At 39.6% G+C, this 17,854-nt stretch overlaps 1 protein-coding gene across 1 annotated transcript; it reads right to left on the bottom strand.

Annotated features, from left to right (window-relative positions):
• Positions 1 to 9,037: 9,037 nt before the first annotated feature.
• LYSMD3 (LysM domain containing 3) lies at positions 9,038 to 16,153 on the bottom strand. Its single transcript, XM_007438145.3, is given in 4 exon segments — positions 9,038 to 11,658; positions 11,661 to 12,204; positions 14,459 to 14,743; positions 15,996 to 16,153. Coding segments are annotated over 3 exon segments (843 nt in total). The 5' UTR covers positions 14,729 to 14,743; positions 15,996 to 16,153; the 3' UTR covers positions 9,038 to 11,629.
• Between the last annotated feature and the right edge of the window lie 1,701 nt (positions 16,154 to 17,854).

Genomic DNA, 17,854 nt, shown 5'->3' on the forward strand with positions numbered 1-17,854 from the left:
AAGTATTTAGGAAGTGGAGCTGCGTAAAAGTCAGGTACTTGAACCCAAACACGGATTCTCCGGGTTTTTAGAAAGGATCCGCATGAAACCCCCTTGTCCTGTTATTATACAAAAGCAAGGGTGATTAATCTGTGTCCTTCCAGATTCTCTTTCTCATGCTGACCAAGTCTGGTGGGATATAATGAAGGACACAGTCCCTGTCCCTGAATTAAACAGTGCATCCCTTAAGCTCAGAAATTGCAATAAACGCAGCACCATTTGGAGTTCAACATTTAAAGAGCCATCCCTGATTAAATACCTCCCCTTAGAACAAGGATTCTCAAATTGTGGGTTCTATACCACCATCAGCACCCCATCACAAGCCACCTAGGGTGAGATCTAAACCTGATCAGCCTTGAATAAGCAGATTAAATGCACTGTCAACATTTACATTGGGCTTTGCTCCCTGCTTTGCCTGTGTAAGACTCATTGGGTACTTACAGTATCACAAAATTGGAGATCAATATTGTTACCAGTATTACAACCACCAGCTAGAAAAAGAACAGAGTATTTTAGCAAGAGCTATATAAGTAAAATAAAATTTAGCATCCATATACTGACAGAGAAATTAAGATTTGTTACTGACCTACAGATCTTACATGCTATTGCACAACTCTTTGTGTTAAAAAGGAATTACTATCAGATTAAAAACAACCACATGAAACTTGCTGGAGTGATCCAGCATTCTAGTAAAAAGTAGAAGAATAAGGACACTGCAGATATCTCTATGAGAGAGTCAGTTTGGTGTATGGTTAAGGCACCAGGCTAGAAACTAGGAAATGGTGAATTATATAATCCTGCCAGAGGCCCAAAGCCAGCTGGGTGACCCTGGGCCAGTCACTTTCTCTCAATCCTAGAAAGGAGGCCATGGTAAACCACTTCTGAAACCTTGCCAAGAAAACTGCAGGAACCTGTCCAGGTAGTCACCAGGAGTCAACACTGACTCAAAGACGTGTGTGTGCACACACATACACACAGGATATCTCTATAAAATTGGCAATACAAAAGGACGTGGTCATTTGTCTCTACCTGTTCATCACCACAGAGGCATAAATATTATAAGAGAGGAGTTTTGCTAACCCTTCTCTGTAATAAATTGAAGGGAGAATATCACAGCAAACCAGAATAAAGGAACTTCTGTGAGTAGGGACTATTTTTGTTTGTTTGTTTACATAATTTCGGATGATCTCTGGCGAGAGTGGGATAAGGGTTGTCCATCCATCCTTGCCCTACTTGACCTCTCTGCAGCTTTTGATACCATTGACCATGGTATCCTTCTGGATCAGCTCAGAGGATTGGGGGTCGGCAGTACTGTGTTTGCTGGTTCACCTCTTTCCTCCGGGGCCGATTCCAGTCGGTAGTGGTTGGGGAGGTGAGATCCCACCCTCGGCCCCTGTTATGTGGGTGCTGCAGGGTTCGATGCTCTTTCCCCTCCTATTTAACATCTACATGAGGCTACTGGGAGAGCTCATCCATCGCCATGGGGTGAGGTATTGTCAGTATGCTGATGATACCCAATTATACATCTCTGCCCCTGGCGAATTAAGCGATGCTGTAAATGTCTTATCATGGTGCCTGGAGGCTGTGAGGGTCTGGATGGGGAACAACAGGCTTCAGCTGAATCCTGTCAACACCGAGTGGCTTTGGGTTTTGGGGCCTTCTGGTGCTAAGGCTGTGCCATCCTTGGTACTGAATGGGGTTGCACTGCCCCAGACGGACCTTGTGTGCAATCTGGGGGTCCTCCTGAAGGTGAGGAGCAGGTGGCAGTCATGGCTAGGAAGGTCTTTGTACAGCTTTGTGTTGTGTGCCAGTTGTGCCCATTCCTAGATCAGAGAGACCTAATCACTGTCACTCATGCCATAGTCACCTCCCATTTGGATTTCTGTAATGTGTTCTACATGCAAAATGCAGCGGCGCGGGCAGTTATGTGTGCCCCTAGGGCAATAAATATTACACCTCTGCTCCGCGAGCTGCATTAGTTGCCAGTTTGTTTCCAGGTCCAATTCAAGGTGCTGATTTTGATCTTAAAGCCCTTCATGGCATGGGGCTGGGTTACCTGAGGTACCACCTGTCCCCAATCACATATGCCCATCCATCAGGTCTGGCAGAGAAGGCATGCTGCGGGTCCTGACTGCCAGAGAATTACAGTTGGCGGGTCCCAGGAGGTGGGCCTTCTCTGCTGTGGCACCCACCTTGTGGAATCTCCTCCCCCCAGAAGTGAGATTAGCTGCATCCCTCTTAACATTCCGCAAATCCCTCAAGACCTGGCTATGTGATCAGACCTGGGGGTCCCAGGGGATTGGGGAGATTTTGTGATGGCTCCCTTATTAATTTTATCACCTCCTGTTTTGTGTGCTGTTTTGTGTGCTTGTATAGTTTTTTATTTGTAATTGTTTTTATGTATTTATTTTTAACTGTTGTACGCTGCCCAGAGTCACTTTGTGTGAGATGGGCGGCTACTGTATACAAATGCAAATAATAATAATAATAGTAATAATAATAATAATTCATATAGCTGCCCATCTCAACCTTGTGAATTTAGGTGGCTTACAATACAAAATATATAAAAACACAGGAAATCATAGAAATAACATTACAGTGTAGAGAAGGCACGTAAAAACAATCTCTCAATCAACATTCCATACATTTTGGGTTCCACTAACAATCTGGCCACAATGCCAGAAGAAAAAGCCACATCTTCAAGGCTTTCTGGAAGGATAACAGAGTCAGGGCCATCTGGATCCCAGTGGAGATCCTGTTCGATTGGGCAGGCACTGTGAAAGAGAATGGATGCTTTCTAAGTCCCACTAGATGGCATTGTTCCATGGAAGAGATTTGGAGCATGCCACCCTAGCAGATCTGGTAGGATGGGCAGATACAATTGGGGTCAGACAATCTCAAATAAGCTGGCCCCCATGTGGGACCTTATAGGTAATCACCAGCACCTTAAATTGCAAATTGCACCCAGAAGCCTACTGGGAGCCAGTGCAGCTTGCGAAGCAGTGGTGTTATGTGAGCATACCAAGGTGTACCCAAAATTGCATGCATCACAGCATTCAGAAGCTGATCCAGAATGCATTCTGGATCAGCTTCTGAATGCTGTTCAGGACAGCCCCCAATCTAGTACACTGAGTGTGTTGTACCAGAACAGCTGGGAAGGGACTAAGGCGTGAGGGACCCCGAGCATAGCCTCCTATTCCAGGAATGGATGCAATTGGTGCACAAGATGCATTTGTACACTAGCCATAGCTGCCACCTGCTCCTCAAGCAGGAGCTATGAGTCCAGAAAGACCCCTAAAATGCACGCCAACTTTGTCAGAGGGAGTGCAACCGCATCCAGAGTCAGAGATAGGGAATCTCCAGACCCAGGAGGCCCTAAAACCCAGTGCCACTTTGTCTTGCTAGGATTGAGTCTAGGCTGTGGGAAAGAACCTTGACAACATCATTTGGTTCTTAACCCTGTGCCTGCAGATGACCTCACCCAGTAGATTCATATGGATGCTAAATAGAAGTGGGGAGACAGTTAACCCTACAGTCCCTATGGCTGGACTTCCCCTTCCCCCAACACTGACTGGAAGGATCTATTTGCCTGTGCATCCCCTCCCTGTTTGTGGATCCTGGGGGATTCACTAGTTTTTAGAAAAGCTCCAGGAGATGAAACAATAGAAGGGACACCTGGAGTGCCACTGATGAAGATGAGGAATCTGAACAAACACATATTAGAGTCTATATTAAGGACTACATCAAGGCAATCTGTGTGGCAAAACTTATTTTTCCACTGTTATTGTGTCCACAGAATGCCAGCCAGTGGCACTCTTTAAAGTGTGTGTGTCTTCAAGTCAGTTTTTGACTCCTGGTGGCTGCGTGGACAATAAGTTTCTTGGCAAGGTTTCAGAAGTAGTTTGCCATTGCCTGTTTCCTAGGGCTAAAAAGAGTGACTGGCCCAAGGTCACCCAGCTGGCTTTGTGCCTAAGGCAGGACTAGAATTCACGGTCTCCTGGTTTCTAGCCTGATGCCTTAACCCAGTACACTAAACCCTCTTTAAAGTGACCTAGTCCCTACTAGCCAGGGAGCAGTCAGAGAAACATCTATAGGGTCGTTATGAGGATTATTCTAGGCATCTGACAGGTAAAATTGGTCAGATCTGATTTCAGCTGTACATGTCCTGTGGAGGTTATTAAGGCATTGTATGACTTGGTTATCTGGGAGCAGTCTGAGCCTGTAAATCTCGAGGAAGTGGACAGGGTCCTCAGGCTCTGAGTACAGCAATCTGTTTATAAAATCAATGTCTTTCCTTGTTGGTCAAAATCTCCCTAGAAATGTGGTTAGGTCCAAGCAGTGGTGAATTCAACCTCAAGTGAAGGATTGGTTTTCCCCTTCTCAGGAAAACATCCCAAGATTTAATGGTGTTGGATAATTTCTGACCCAGTTCCAACCTTCCCTTTCTGGGGAAGGTTGCTGAGAAGGTTGTCAGAGGGTCCTGGAGGAAGTAGGTTATCTAGAACCCTTTCAGTCAGGTTTCAGGCACCAGCATAGTATTGAGACAGCATTGATTGCACTTGTGGATATCCTCTAGCGGGCTCAGGATGGGGTTAGAATGGTATCCTAGCCCTTTTTGATTGGCAGCTTTTGATACCATCAATCATGGTGTTCTAGATCAATTCAGGTGGTTGGGAGTGGAGGGCAAGATGTTGTAGTACTTCTCTTCCTTTCTCCAAGGGCTGTTCCAGTCTGCGTTGGTGTGAGAGAAGAGATCTGGCCATAGACCCTTGTTGTGTGTGGTGCAACAGGGCTCGCTGCATCCCTGCTCCTATTTAAAATCTACATGAAGCCTCCAGGTGAGGCCAATCAGTGGCATGAGATTGGGCATCATCAGTACATTAATGAGACCAAGTCAACCCTTGACCAACCAAATGATGCCATCAACATTTGCTTCAGTGTCTGGAGGCTGTGAGGGTCTGGAATGGATGTAAGCCTAACTCTGGGAAGACCACGTAGCTGTGGATTTTGGAGCCACTGGCCTCCGTAAACCTTCCATTATTAGTTCTCAATGAAATTGCATTCCCATACATACCTGATGTGCAGATTGGAAGTTCTCCTAGACTCCCAGCTCCTGCTCAAAGAACAACTGGCAACTATAGCTAGGAGGGCTTTTACTGTTTCATGTCCAGCTTTGTATGTCAATTGTGCCCATTTCTGCATCGGGAACCCTTACTCAGAATCACTCATGCCTTAGTTACTTTTCATTTGAACTATTGCACTGCATTCTACATGGTGCTGCCCTTGAAGACCACTCAGAAGCTGCAGTGGGTCCAGAATGTGGCACTGCAAGTAGTTATGGGTACATCTATCTGCTCATGTAGCATCACTATTGTGCAAGCTGCACTAATTACCAGCAGGCTTCAAGTGGCAGTGGTCATCTGTAAAGACCAACATGATATAGGAAATGGAGAGATCATCTGCCTTCAATTATCTCTGCCTGTCCTTCAAGCTCTAACAGGATTGGCATACTTCAGATCCTATCAGTTAAGTAGTATCACCTGATGGGGTCCAGAACGTGTGCCTTCTCTGTCACAGTTCTGCACTATGGAACAGCACTTCTCTGAGATTTGGCTGTCTCTGATCTTTCCAGCCTTTAAAAAGGCCTTGAAGATTTGGTTCTTCCCCCAGGCACTGGGCAAGGATGACATGTGTGTATGCTTTAAATATATGGGTGTCGTGTCTTGTTCCCGACAGTGTACTTTATTTTTTATTGCTGCTTTGCATTGTGATTTTTTAAAACTCTGTTAGCCTTCCAGAGTCATTCTACAAATAGTTTGCCATATACACTGAATTAACAGATAAATAAATATGTGTCTTGTGACATTATATATTCTATATACATTCAGTAAATAAATAAGCAAGCAACCTTCCTGTCTGAAATTATTTTTTTGAATTTGTATGTTCTGCAGGAAGAATAGTTTTTTTTTTTTTTTAATAAGTCAAAATTGTAGGATCAGCCCAATGAAGAGAATGTGCTTCATTGACAATCAGTGTTGAACTGTTTGGCTTTGTTTAAGAAGAAATGCTCTCTGAAATACTTGTCAAACATCTTCACTGTATCTGTAAATATACAGCAAATGGCTAAATTACCAAGCACACACTACCATGAGCATCTGGGTGGGGGGGCAAGGGGGGAGGTGAAGTGATGTCATGTACATCATCACTTTATCATTACATGAAATATGTAATTTGTGTCAATCACATCACAAAAATTATATAATTAGTATCATTTGCTCAGATTCCTCATGATCATGTGACATTATCATAACTTCTGTTGGACCATGCCATTCAGAAGTGTTTATCATCCAGAAGGCAGGAATAATTGTCTTGGGTTAAGGTACCAGGCTAGAAACTGGGAGACTGTGAGTCAAAGGCACAAATTTCCTTTTTGTTTATTGTAAGGAAATGAGACTATCCCCACTAGTACAATGTGTAGTGAATTATTTTGGATATTATACTGATTTTCTTCTATCAGTGTAATGGAGAACTTCAGTTATAGGGCATGAGTTGAGATTCCTACTACACATTTTTCTTTTACCTTTACATTTGAATATTAAACTCCCAGGAGATTGATAAATCTGGCGGCCAGGAATCTTGCTATGTAGTGTGTCTGTGTGCTGGAGAGATCAAAATGTAGGGATATACATGCACATGTAATCACAAATAAGGAGTAGGGGAGCAAAGAGGCTCTTTGCCTGACCAAAAACAAGAAATTGAAATGAAAGAAGCATCCAGAGGCACAACAGTTCAGAGAAATCTCTGGCTTAGGCTTTTCCTCTTTGTATTTCCAAGTATCTCTTCTGATCACTCAGGCAGTCTTTTTTATTTTGGGGGGGCAGTTATTTAATGTATCACTCTTTTATTTTCCTGACAGACTGTCAGTCTCCTTCAGTAATCTGGATGATCTCTAGTTGGCAGCATCTATGAAATAACTTCATAAGATTAGCACTCAGGAAATAATAACAAAACATGGCTAAACAAATAAATCATAAAAATTAAGCTTGAATCTCAAACCCTGCCACACATTCAGAAAAGCAACTGGGGTTTGGCTTTCTTGCCAGTAGGTGATGCTGGAGAGGAGGAGAAAGGACAGCAGGGAATCCACAACCCTTCCCTGAAACTAGCTGCATTAATTTGTGCAACTTTGCCACATGACACTGCCAGGCCTCACTGCTGAGGCATGGTAAAGGCAGGCTGTGAGGGAAGCACAATTAATGTTAATGTGCTTTCCTCCTGACTCAGTGTTTTGAAATCTTTTTGATTTGAACATTAGAAAATGTAGAATAGGGATAGTCGTTGTCACCAGAGATGTAAAGTGATCTCTTCCACAGGAGGTTGAAATTAGCTCAAGAGCCATAGGTTGCCTGATAGTATATGGTCAGGTAATACTGAGTGGGGCTCACACAATTTGCCCTACCCATGTACTGTAAGTAGACTTGGCACAAACCTTCCACTGAACCTTAAGCATTTTTTAAGACAGCTATATCACTGTCATATTTTATGGGTGGCATTACAGCGGGAAAGGAAAGGGAAAGCCTTCCTTTAGTACCATGTAAGAATCTGGTCACAGCTTTTTTCAGAGTAGGTTTATATGTATCACTTATTTTGTCCCTCTATGGTCCTAGCCCTACAAAGGGACTTTTGAACAAGACTGCTTAAAAGAGCAACTACTGTAGTAAAATCATTAGAATATTTACTGAAATTCATGTTCATATCCTGGATAAATCAGAACTTCATGCCAAAACTTATTTTATTCCTATCCATTTAAGTTACTTTAGAAATAAACAAAGAAATGCCTATGTAAAATTTTCTCATAATAAAAATTACTTTAAAATAGAAATAAACAAAGAAACAAACATATAAATATATGCATGTATATGTATGTTTGTATGCCTTGACATACTTCCAAGAAACACTTTGCCTCAGCACTGGACAAATTTCTAATGAACTGAAAGTGCTAAACCATAGTGCACAGATAGTAGTTAATACACTAGCTTTTTGACAACAATGGCAATATTTTCATTATGTTTAGTGACTTCTTGATCGCCTCTGACAAAGATAATTTTTAAGAGTTAAGGCATCTTAACTTAAATCCAACACCTTAGATTTTTTGAACTCGGAAAGAAGCCATTAGAAATTAATTCTATAAAGAATTATATTGTTATATGTGCCTCATTTCTCCAAAAATAGGAATTTCCTGGGTTCAAAGGGTATAAAGTCTTAAGCCTCCTCTTACTTTTACATAGTGGTTCTGAACCAGAGAAGCCCAGAACATGCTTATTTTACTAAAGATTGTAATAGTGGATTTCTGCACTGAGGTAGGAGTCATACCAGATGAATTCCAAGATCCACTCCAATTCTTACATTTCATGACTTTACACACTGTTTTTAGAGTCTTTGGAACAGACCTTTGTAAGTATTTAAAAGATAATTTAAAAAACAAAAAATCTGCAGCAAAGGATAAGATCACCAGACAAATGCACATAATGAGTTTCACCTCTCAGCTAGATAATTAAAGAATTAAGATTGGTTGAAATTTTCCCTCTCCCAATAAAACTGCATGAAATAGGCATGCCAGCTTTGAATATGAGTATACCTTGGATAAATCCTAGGATGTATTTTACAAACAAAATATTCTTGAAGAATATATATGATGGGTTATATATTCTAGAGAATCACAAAACTTTGTAACCCTCTGTAATAATTCTAGGCATTTAGAATAACTCAATCCTCTTTTGGATAATTCAGTGTGATATAACAATGGGATATCTCTGTGTAGACTTCTATCTGAACTGCTTGATTTTAGTACATTTCTTTTTCTTTAGAAGAGTTTATAGGACCTTGGTCCTTCACAAGCTTTCTTTAGATTGTATGGAATAAATGTATGATACAGCAATTCAGTACTAAACATATGCATTCTACAATTCATATGATTGATTCATCACTCTAAACAGAATTAGAAATATATATTTATTTATATTGTTCTTTTTGAAATAATACTCTGCCAAAGGCATCTTGATAAATTCTGAAACTTACACAAATCTCATTTTGTGAAAATTTCTTCTCAGAAATGACAACTAAAATTATTTCATATGGTTCAGTTATGTATTGTATTTATAAATCTGATATTCTGACACTAAATATTTTTGTTTTAGTGGAATTTTTTAACCTAGTACCCTCAGTTTTTCCTGTAACTTCAGGTTACCTTTTCATAGTCTTTCTAGTCCTTCACATGATGAAAATGTACTTTGGGAAAGATAAAAACATATAACAACACTGTACAAGGTTTACACATTCTTAATCTTAGTTTCAAAATGCACTTGTTCACATAATTTTTATGAAGAAACCTTCAATTCCATGAGCATACTACTTATTCATGAAACACTATGGATTTAAATTTTTCAGTTGTAGAAATAAGGCACAACTTCTGAGCTATGATAAAGCCCAAGACCATTTTTGGTATATAACCTACATTTACATTGGAACCTCTTTGATGCTTTTTATATTTGATTTTCAAATGCCTTAATTCAAGTTACTAGAAAAAGTCTAGCGTAGCTGAGGTACATCAACTACACAACTTCTGGTAGCTCAAAAAGTGTAGGTGGTTGAAAAATATTATTATACACTGCCCTGTAAGTTTTATGGAACAGAGATCTTCAAAATAAGTCTTGCATGGCCTATGATTTTCCTTGTTTTAGAGTTCTATCAGTCAGCCATACTTGGCCTTCTAACCCATTAATGTGCCAATTGTAGAACATGTCTTTAAATTTCAGAAGTAATATCAGTGGTGCTGCTCCAGGACCTTTATTTCACTTGGATTTCTTTTCTTGCAACTAGTCATATGCTACAATGAAAAGACTGACCTTTTCCCTCTCTTAAGCATGCATTATAGTACACGTCCAATAATGCCTTAAGGAGACAATAAGCTTGCTTTTTAAAATAAGATTAGCTAATGCAAAAGGCTTTGGATGGGTGCAAAGGCAACTGAAACGTTTCAAATTAGAGGATTCAGGAAGGAAATGAGCCACCACTAGTACGACCTTTCATTAGTGGAAGGAATTTATGTATATACCTGTGTGGCTTTCATCCTCTCCCTCTTATCCATGTATAGATTAGCTTCATACAGTGTACTAAACCATAGCTACTGAACCATGGTTTTCCACTTTTTTTTATCAATGTAACAGGCCAAGCCAAAAAGCCTATCTTAAACACCCCAATGGTTATTAACATAGCATACTAAATCAATGCCCAAGCACTTAACAGTTTAGCAATATTCAGCTCAACTGTACAGGTGATACATTGCTGCAAAGTTGTGGCTTTTGTTAAGGGGCATAGGGTTGTTTAATCTCCTCCACAAGGTCATTGCTATGATCTTGGAAGAAATCTGACATCAGATTACCCTTCCTCGTTTCCTGCCAGCAGCTAGTACTTTTTAACTATAATTTTAATGCATTTTCTAAAAGAGGGAAATTGTGCAAACTCCTTGTGTATACAGCTTTTCTGCATTTGAAAATATGCAATAACAATATGATGCAGTGAGCACTTTGAGAACAAAGAAGTTAAAAGAATATGGAATGAGCTCCCTTCACCTTCTGTTTAAAAGTTTCCCCTCTCTGAAAGCCATTGCAGTTAGAACAATGCAGTCCTATGAATCATTGACTCCTTTTCATTACATAGTGCTCTTCAGATAATTCAAACTGAGTATCCTGTTCAGCAATACCAAGTAGTGTACTTGTTCAGCAAATCTAATAAACCAAACAATCTCTAATTCCAGTATTACTGCGCCAGAAGGTATTGTTGCTTGATATACATAGGACCTTCATATTATTATACCCAGACTAAACATTTTTAAAGAAAGCAAATATGAAGTTTACGTAGAGGTACTTGTGCTTAATTGGTTTCAGTCCTATTAACTTCAGTGACAGTATCGCAGTTTTTTTTTTTAGTTTTTTTTTTTTTAATCTGCGCTCAGTCGTTACCGACTCTGCAGTGACTGCCTGGACAAGTCCTTGCAGTTTTCAAGGCAAGGTGTTTCGGAAGTGGTTTGCCAGTGCCTCCTTCCTAGAGCAGAGCCCAGCTAGCGAGCACAGGAGGCGGGGTTTCTGTTGCTTCGCGCCCTTTTCGGGCGTGCACGGTTTTTCACGCTTACTGGCAACTGCTCCCAACTCCTTTTTGCAAGGCGCCACCAGCATTTTTCCTCCCACCGGAGTGAGAGTACCCATTTATCTATTCACGTGAGTTTTCGAACTGTTGGGTTGACAGGAACTGGGGAGGAAACAGGAGCTCACCCTGTTAACGCGAAGGCTGGACTCGAACCACTGAAGCGTCGACCATTTCTGGCCGGCAACTTTCAGCGTCATTTTTGCAGATCCAGATAAACTCTGTTTAATTTTTCAATATATTGATTTTGACAACTTTTCCACAGACACAGTATATTACCATCGGAGATAGCCACTTTACAGTTCCACCCAGAACACGTTCATGCTTGTTTGCAGAATACATGGAAAGGATGCTCAGACATTTAGCATGTAAAACGAAAACCTAATCCTCATGAAATATGCTGTTTTATCCCATTTTTAATGGCTTTGACTGAGATGGTGCAACTAGTGAATATTCCACTGTAGAATGATGACTAACATCCACTTTGACCAAAACTTCATAGTATAAAAGATAAAAAACAGGTGTTATAATGCCTACTACCACCATTATTACCACTGCTGTCCACCATCCAATTCCCCAGTCTGCACCATAATAAGGATCTTTTTGTCTGATAGATTTACCATCTGGTTCAAAGTTTAACTGCTGGGTTGATAAGGCAGAAACAACTTCATTAAGATTCTCTCTTTTGGTAGCATTACACTTCACTATTTGTTCTATATCACGGTCCACTTCTTTCAAAAAGTTACCAGCTGTTTCAGTGGAGGGGAACAACTCAGGTGCTAGTGATGCATCTGAGAATTCTGCAGAATATGAAGAAGAGGCAGATCTTGAATTCTGTCTATTTTTTGGAAAACAGTGTGTCTCCGTCAGAAGGCTGAACTTTTTTACTGGAATTTTAATAGTTCTTAATGCAAAGAAGTCCTGATCTGTGATAAGATTGTTCACCCGTTTGATATCTGCTACCTGAAATGTAAGTTACAATAAAAAGAATTAGCTTAATTTAAAAAAGTTAACTCAAAAAGTTGAAAATTAACTGTTACTTTCAACTCATTTTAAAAAACCACCTGGCTCTGTCAATATTGGCTCTGTCAATATTGATACAAAGGCCTGCTTTCAACATCAAACTAAATTATGGCTTATAAATCTTGCTTGAGTATATACAACATGCTAAATCAAAACTAAAGAAACCACACCACAGCTTAGATCAATATGCAAACCCTGCCAAATACTGTAACTGCATATTACTGCTGTTCACATGGCTAGCTTTCATTCTACAAAAGAATCTTTGGAATTCTAGAAGAATGAATTCTTCTGGAGAGACCAAAAGTGCTGGTTCACTGATTTTTGCTTAACCAGTGAGTATCCATGTGAATCACATAAATGAAGTTAGAATGACCTCTTATCTGATGAAAAGAGTTGTGTCATAGCTCTAGTGTCAGCTAGGTTATTTGCTAGTATTTATCAGAAAAAGAACAAAGATATTTCACTATCTGAAAAATAGACATTGTGCTATATGAAGAATAGGAACGCAGGTGGCAGAAAGAGTTGAGGTTACCAAGAACAACTAGTACTCCTTTTCCTTAGCTAGCAACTATTTTGAAGCTGCTACTTTTCTAAAAAAAGGCAGGGAGAACAAAAGGGATGAATCAGTAATTCAAGTCACTTCACAATTGTGGGAGATGCATCTTCTAAAACAATCAGGATGTGGCCGTTTGTGCGGGACTGATTCCTAACATGTATACTGTTGTTCATTTGATTATGGCTCAGAATGCAACATGAACCCAACTATTATCGGTTGTAAATCAAGGTTTATGACTAGGCCATAGTTTGCTTAACCATTAATGATTGTATTAAAAAAAATTGCCTAGGCATGCCTAAACAATTGTGATTTATTTAATCATTCATGATTAAACAAATTATGGCTTGGTACAATGGTAGTCCAAGTCATTGTTTTAAGGCACTAAACAGATGTAGTATTCCATATGTATCCAGTCTAAATGCATTTACTAAAGTAAACATAACAAACCTATTTGAATGTGGTCTTAAATTTTTGCACAAGTTAGCATTTATCTATAGCCTGCAGTAAAATTATTTGATCCTAGATATCTTCCACTCAATTTTTTTATAGTTTAAAATTAAAATAACACAATATTTTATGTAAAAATTCTGGTTAACTCATTTTTTGTACAATTTTATATATGTAAACTGATTACCACTCAGAAAAACATTTGAGAACTTGCAAGAACAAGGTTCCAAGAAATTATTAAGCCTGTATTTGGAATGCTTTGGAGCATGAACAGAGCTCTTCTTTGCAATTCCTTAATGCAGCCATGCTTTTTCTTGGGAATGCATGGTTGTCTTCCACAGCTATTGCATGGTTCAGGAAAAGATGCACTGGGCTTAAGAACATGAGATAGATGCTATCTCTACACCTTCATGCACTCTAAAGCACTCTTTTTCCTGTGATTCTGAAACTATGCACAGGACTAAAAATTATTCTAGCTGTATTTAACAATCTTTTAAGAGCATACAGCCCCATTCTATTACCATCTAGCCAACTGATTTAAAGTAGTTATACTGTTGTAATAATGTTTCCTACTATTTATTAAAAAAAAGAGGATGTATCCCATGTATTTTAAAAAGCTAATAAAAGAACCAACTTTATAGTTTTACTTGTATGTCAAAAAAGTGTCTTAGCAGCAATTTTCGTAGTATTTTAGGGGGAGGGCAAATTAAGTCTAACTAGGTTGTGCTAAGATTTTAAGTTTAATACAACTATTTTGAGTACACCCCCCCGCCTTTAATTCTATCTGTCACCTCAGGTGGCATCATCAGATCACTGCCACAGCCCCATTCCAGTCCAACAAATAAAATGTGACCACCAACTGGAGGAAAGTTGGCTTTGTCTGCATTAGAATAAAGAGTTATATCCTATACAATCCTCTAAATTCTGGAATTTTCTACAATACTTTCATAAAATATTATTTGTTAGAGAAGAAAAATATTCCAATTTTAACAATTACCAAAGTTAAAAATTAATTTTGAAATACCGCATGCTTCTACCTGACAAACATATACTATATATTTGTACAGTCCCAAATCTAACAAGTAACCCTTCAAATAGTTTTTATTGTACAATTCTATTTAAAAATGTTCTACATTTATATGTCCCTACCATACAATGTAATTATATGTAACTTGAAAAAGATAAACTTACTGAACAACAATACTGAAGAGCTAATGCATTTAGTGTATCTCCTTCTTGTATATCTTTAGTTATAAATACAATATCATCCATTCTTTCTCGTGAAGTACTTCTTCTGGTTTTTTCCCTTCCCCGAGGTCGCAGTTCATATACCTCGACTTCATCCTCCAGAACATCACTGTCAGAACTAATACCATTCCCAAATGGATATACGTGGCTATCCACTGTAGGCTGCACAACAGCTGGGAGTTGGAAACTTAAAGTCTGGCTTTTTCCTGTCATTCTACTAGGAGAAATCTAGTAATGAAAAGAGAATAAAAGGGGGGCATATAGTCACAAATTTTCATCCTGATTTATATACATTATTTCATTTAGCTCCTTACTGACACACTTATTCCTCTAGGTAACAATTCAGCGAACACAGATTCTCCAGGTTAATATTTTTTAAAAAGTCAATAGAAATAAATTGGTAAGAGAGACAACATTATTTCTATACAGTACAATGCTTTGGAGCTATAGCAGAAGGAAGAAAGAGGGCAGCTATTAGGACCAATATGTACAGAGTAAATTAGGACCCATCTGGCAATATGATAAAAGCAGAGTACTAGGATATTTTCTATGTTTGAGAAGTCAGACTTCAAAATAATGCAGGATTAGACAGACATCATTAACACCCTTGTTTGTAACAAGCTCTGATCAAAATAATCTCAATATATACATTCGGACCCCCCCCCCCCCGAATTAGACATCAACAGATATCTACTATGGATAAACAATCCTCCAAAGTGCCTTAAGGTCCTGATATTAAATACAGGAAGCAGGGCATTTGTACATATCTTCTGGACCAAGGTCCACATCTGGCCTCTGAGGGCTATGCCAGGGACGGCTCTCCAAATTGAACTGCAAACACTGAAGGTGAATTTCATTTACACTTATTATTAATGTAACCTTAATTAAAATTAAATGTAGCTGATATGATGATTCTCCAGTCTCTTTTGTCACATTCAGTATTTACATCTGGCAAGTAGTTTTCGACGTCTCTAGAGCCTCCCACAGGCTTCTGAGGTCTCAAGAACGTACACGCCGGCAGGAGGGAGGGCTCGGACCAAGGAAATCTTCAGGTCCCACCACTGCCAAAGTTATTTGAGAGCCCCACTAAGTAAAAGACAAATGAAAACTCCAAGCTAATGATCTTGCAGGACTCCTCTGAGTTTAACAGAAAATTCAGTAACTGAAGCATTTCCCATCCTAGCAACAGGAGGAAAAGGTACAACGTCCAGATGCCACGCATCAAAAGCCGGGAAACTGGAACAGGAAAATATGACTCGAGAGGGAGGGAGAGAGAGAGAGAGAGAGAGAGAGAGAGAAGGGCGAGTTTGTTATGGAAAAATGCGCTGGGGTCTGTGGCAGCTCACCAAGAGCCTGTTCACTGATCCTCCGCAATATCTCTCACTCTCGGTATCTGACCCCCCCCCCGCCCGACTCCAGACATTTTTTTTAAAACAACCGCCCTCCTCTGTATTCCAGACCGGCAAGTCAGATTATTTACCAATCTACCCGGGAGCGGCCATTTGCGGACGGCGCGCTTTCCACGCCGGATCGGCGTCCTCCGCGGATGCCACTCAGCTCAGCAAAGGAGCTAAGCGAACTACAGCTGTTTCCCAGAGCGAAAGCGGCCGCGCGTCGACAAGATGGCAGCCTCTCGGCTCGTTTTCCTCGTGAGAACTCGAAATCCCGCGATGGCATTTTCCAAAATGGCGGCATGCTACTCTCGCGCGATTTTGCAGTAGCCCGTCTACTTCTTTGGCGCCATTTTCTTGGCTGGTGGTAGAGAGTTTTCTTGTTTGAAGTATGTCGCTCATCCTGGTTTCTCTCTTTTTCTTCTTCTTCATAATTCTTTGATAAATTCAGCAGAGAGGCTATTGATGCTGGCTGGGGAATTCTGGGAATTGAAGTCCACGCATCTTAAAGCTGACAAGTTTGGAAACACTGGTATATAGCAATCTGGTGTGTGTACATTTGTTACTACACAGGAAATACTGTGAGGAATTTTGGTCTTCGCATCAGAAAAATGAAACAACAAAGCTGGAGAAAATGCAGAAAAGAGTAACCAAAATGATATAGGGGCTAAAGCATCTCCCCTATCAGAAAAAAATTATGTGGTACAGTTTTTTAAACTTCGAAAAATTATAAGAGGATGTGGCGTGTATATATAATTGTGCACAGGGAGGAAAAATGAACCTTTTATCTTTCTACAAGACGGGATCATCTAGTGAATCTGAATTGTGGAAGATTAAGGACAGACAAAAAGAAGTGTATTTTGGCACAATGCAGAGTTAAACCATGCATTGTTTCTATCAGATGGAATGATAGTTACCAAGCAGTGAATTTAATAACATATTGCTTGTGCCTCAAGTTGCCTGGAAAAACAGGCAGGAGTGCTGTTCTTTGTGTACTGCTGGTGTCCTTCCCATAAAAGCCTTGTGTGTATGTGTGGTGCTGAAGGGAACTTTCAAATGTTGCTTTAAATTGAAATGCATGTAGTTTTCTTGTTGTCATTATTGTCTCATCTCTAACTGAAATAAAATATGAATGATCAGCTGTGCAGTTCTTTTGAAATATGCTGTGTTTTAAACTCTGTGGCAAATTTTGAGTTTTAGGATTGTTGGCTAATACAGTACAGTTCCATTTCACAAGGAGAAGCACATGGAGAAAAAAAGTGGCTGATTTGTATATGTGAACAACTAGCAAACCTACAAAGAAAATGAAACTATTCCAGTGGAATGGATAGTTTTCCTGGTGGTTTCTTCAAGATTTAGCAAGATGCACAAACCCAGCAGCATCTGTGCTACTGAGCATTTGATAAGACAGATCTGAAGCAGTTTTCATGGAGGAAGCTTTCAGACATAGTACTGTAGTGAATGAATAGATGATGGTACAAGGAATTGTATGACTTAGCCATGTTCATTATTGCAGAAAGGTAGTTAAACTGTGGTCAAAAAGGCTGATAGAAATTAGTACAGCAGCAAATCAATTTCAGGAAAGTGAATGTATATAATGCCCTGGCACATATTGTTGTAAATGTATTTAAAGCATTGCTTTAAAATTTTGGGTGATAATGCAAAAGGCCAGAGCAAGTTAATTTCAACTTTTATTTTCTTTATAATTAGTGTTTGCAAACTTTGAATTGAAAACCCACCACGCTTGGATAGGCAAAATGGGACCACTGTCAAAACTCACTTTAGGCATTCTTGCCAACTGTGCCTATGCAAGCTCCAGCGAGTGGTTGCGGTGCCACAGAAAGTAATATAGTTATTTCTTGCCTAATGTCAGTTCTAGCATAGTAATTACTTTTGTATGTATATATTGATTTTAGAGGATTGTGGTCCCACAACATTTGAAAACCTC

This window comes from Python bivittatus, unplaced genomic scaffold (assembly GCF_059951505.1).
Source record: "Python bivittatus isolate LINGU-HERP-01145 unplaced genomic scaffold, Pbiv_v1 ctg000850_np1212, whole genome shotgun sequence".
In the NCBI taxonomy this organism is placed as follows: Eukaryota; Metazoa; Chordata; class Lepidosauria; order Squamata; family Pythonidae; genus Python; species Python bivittatus.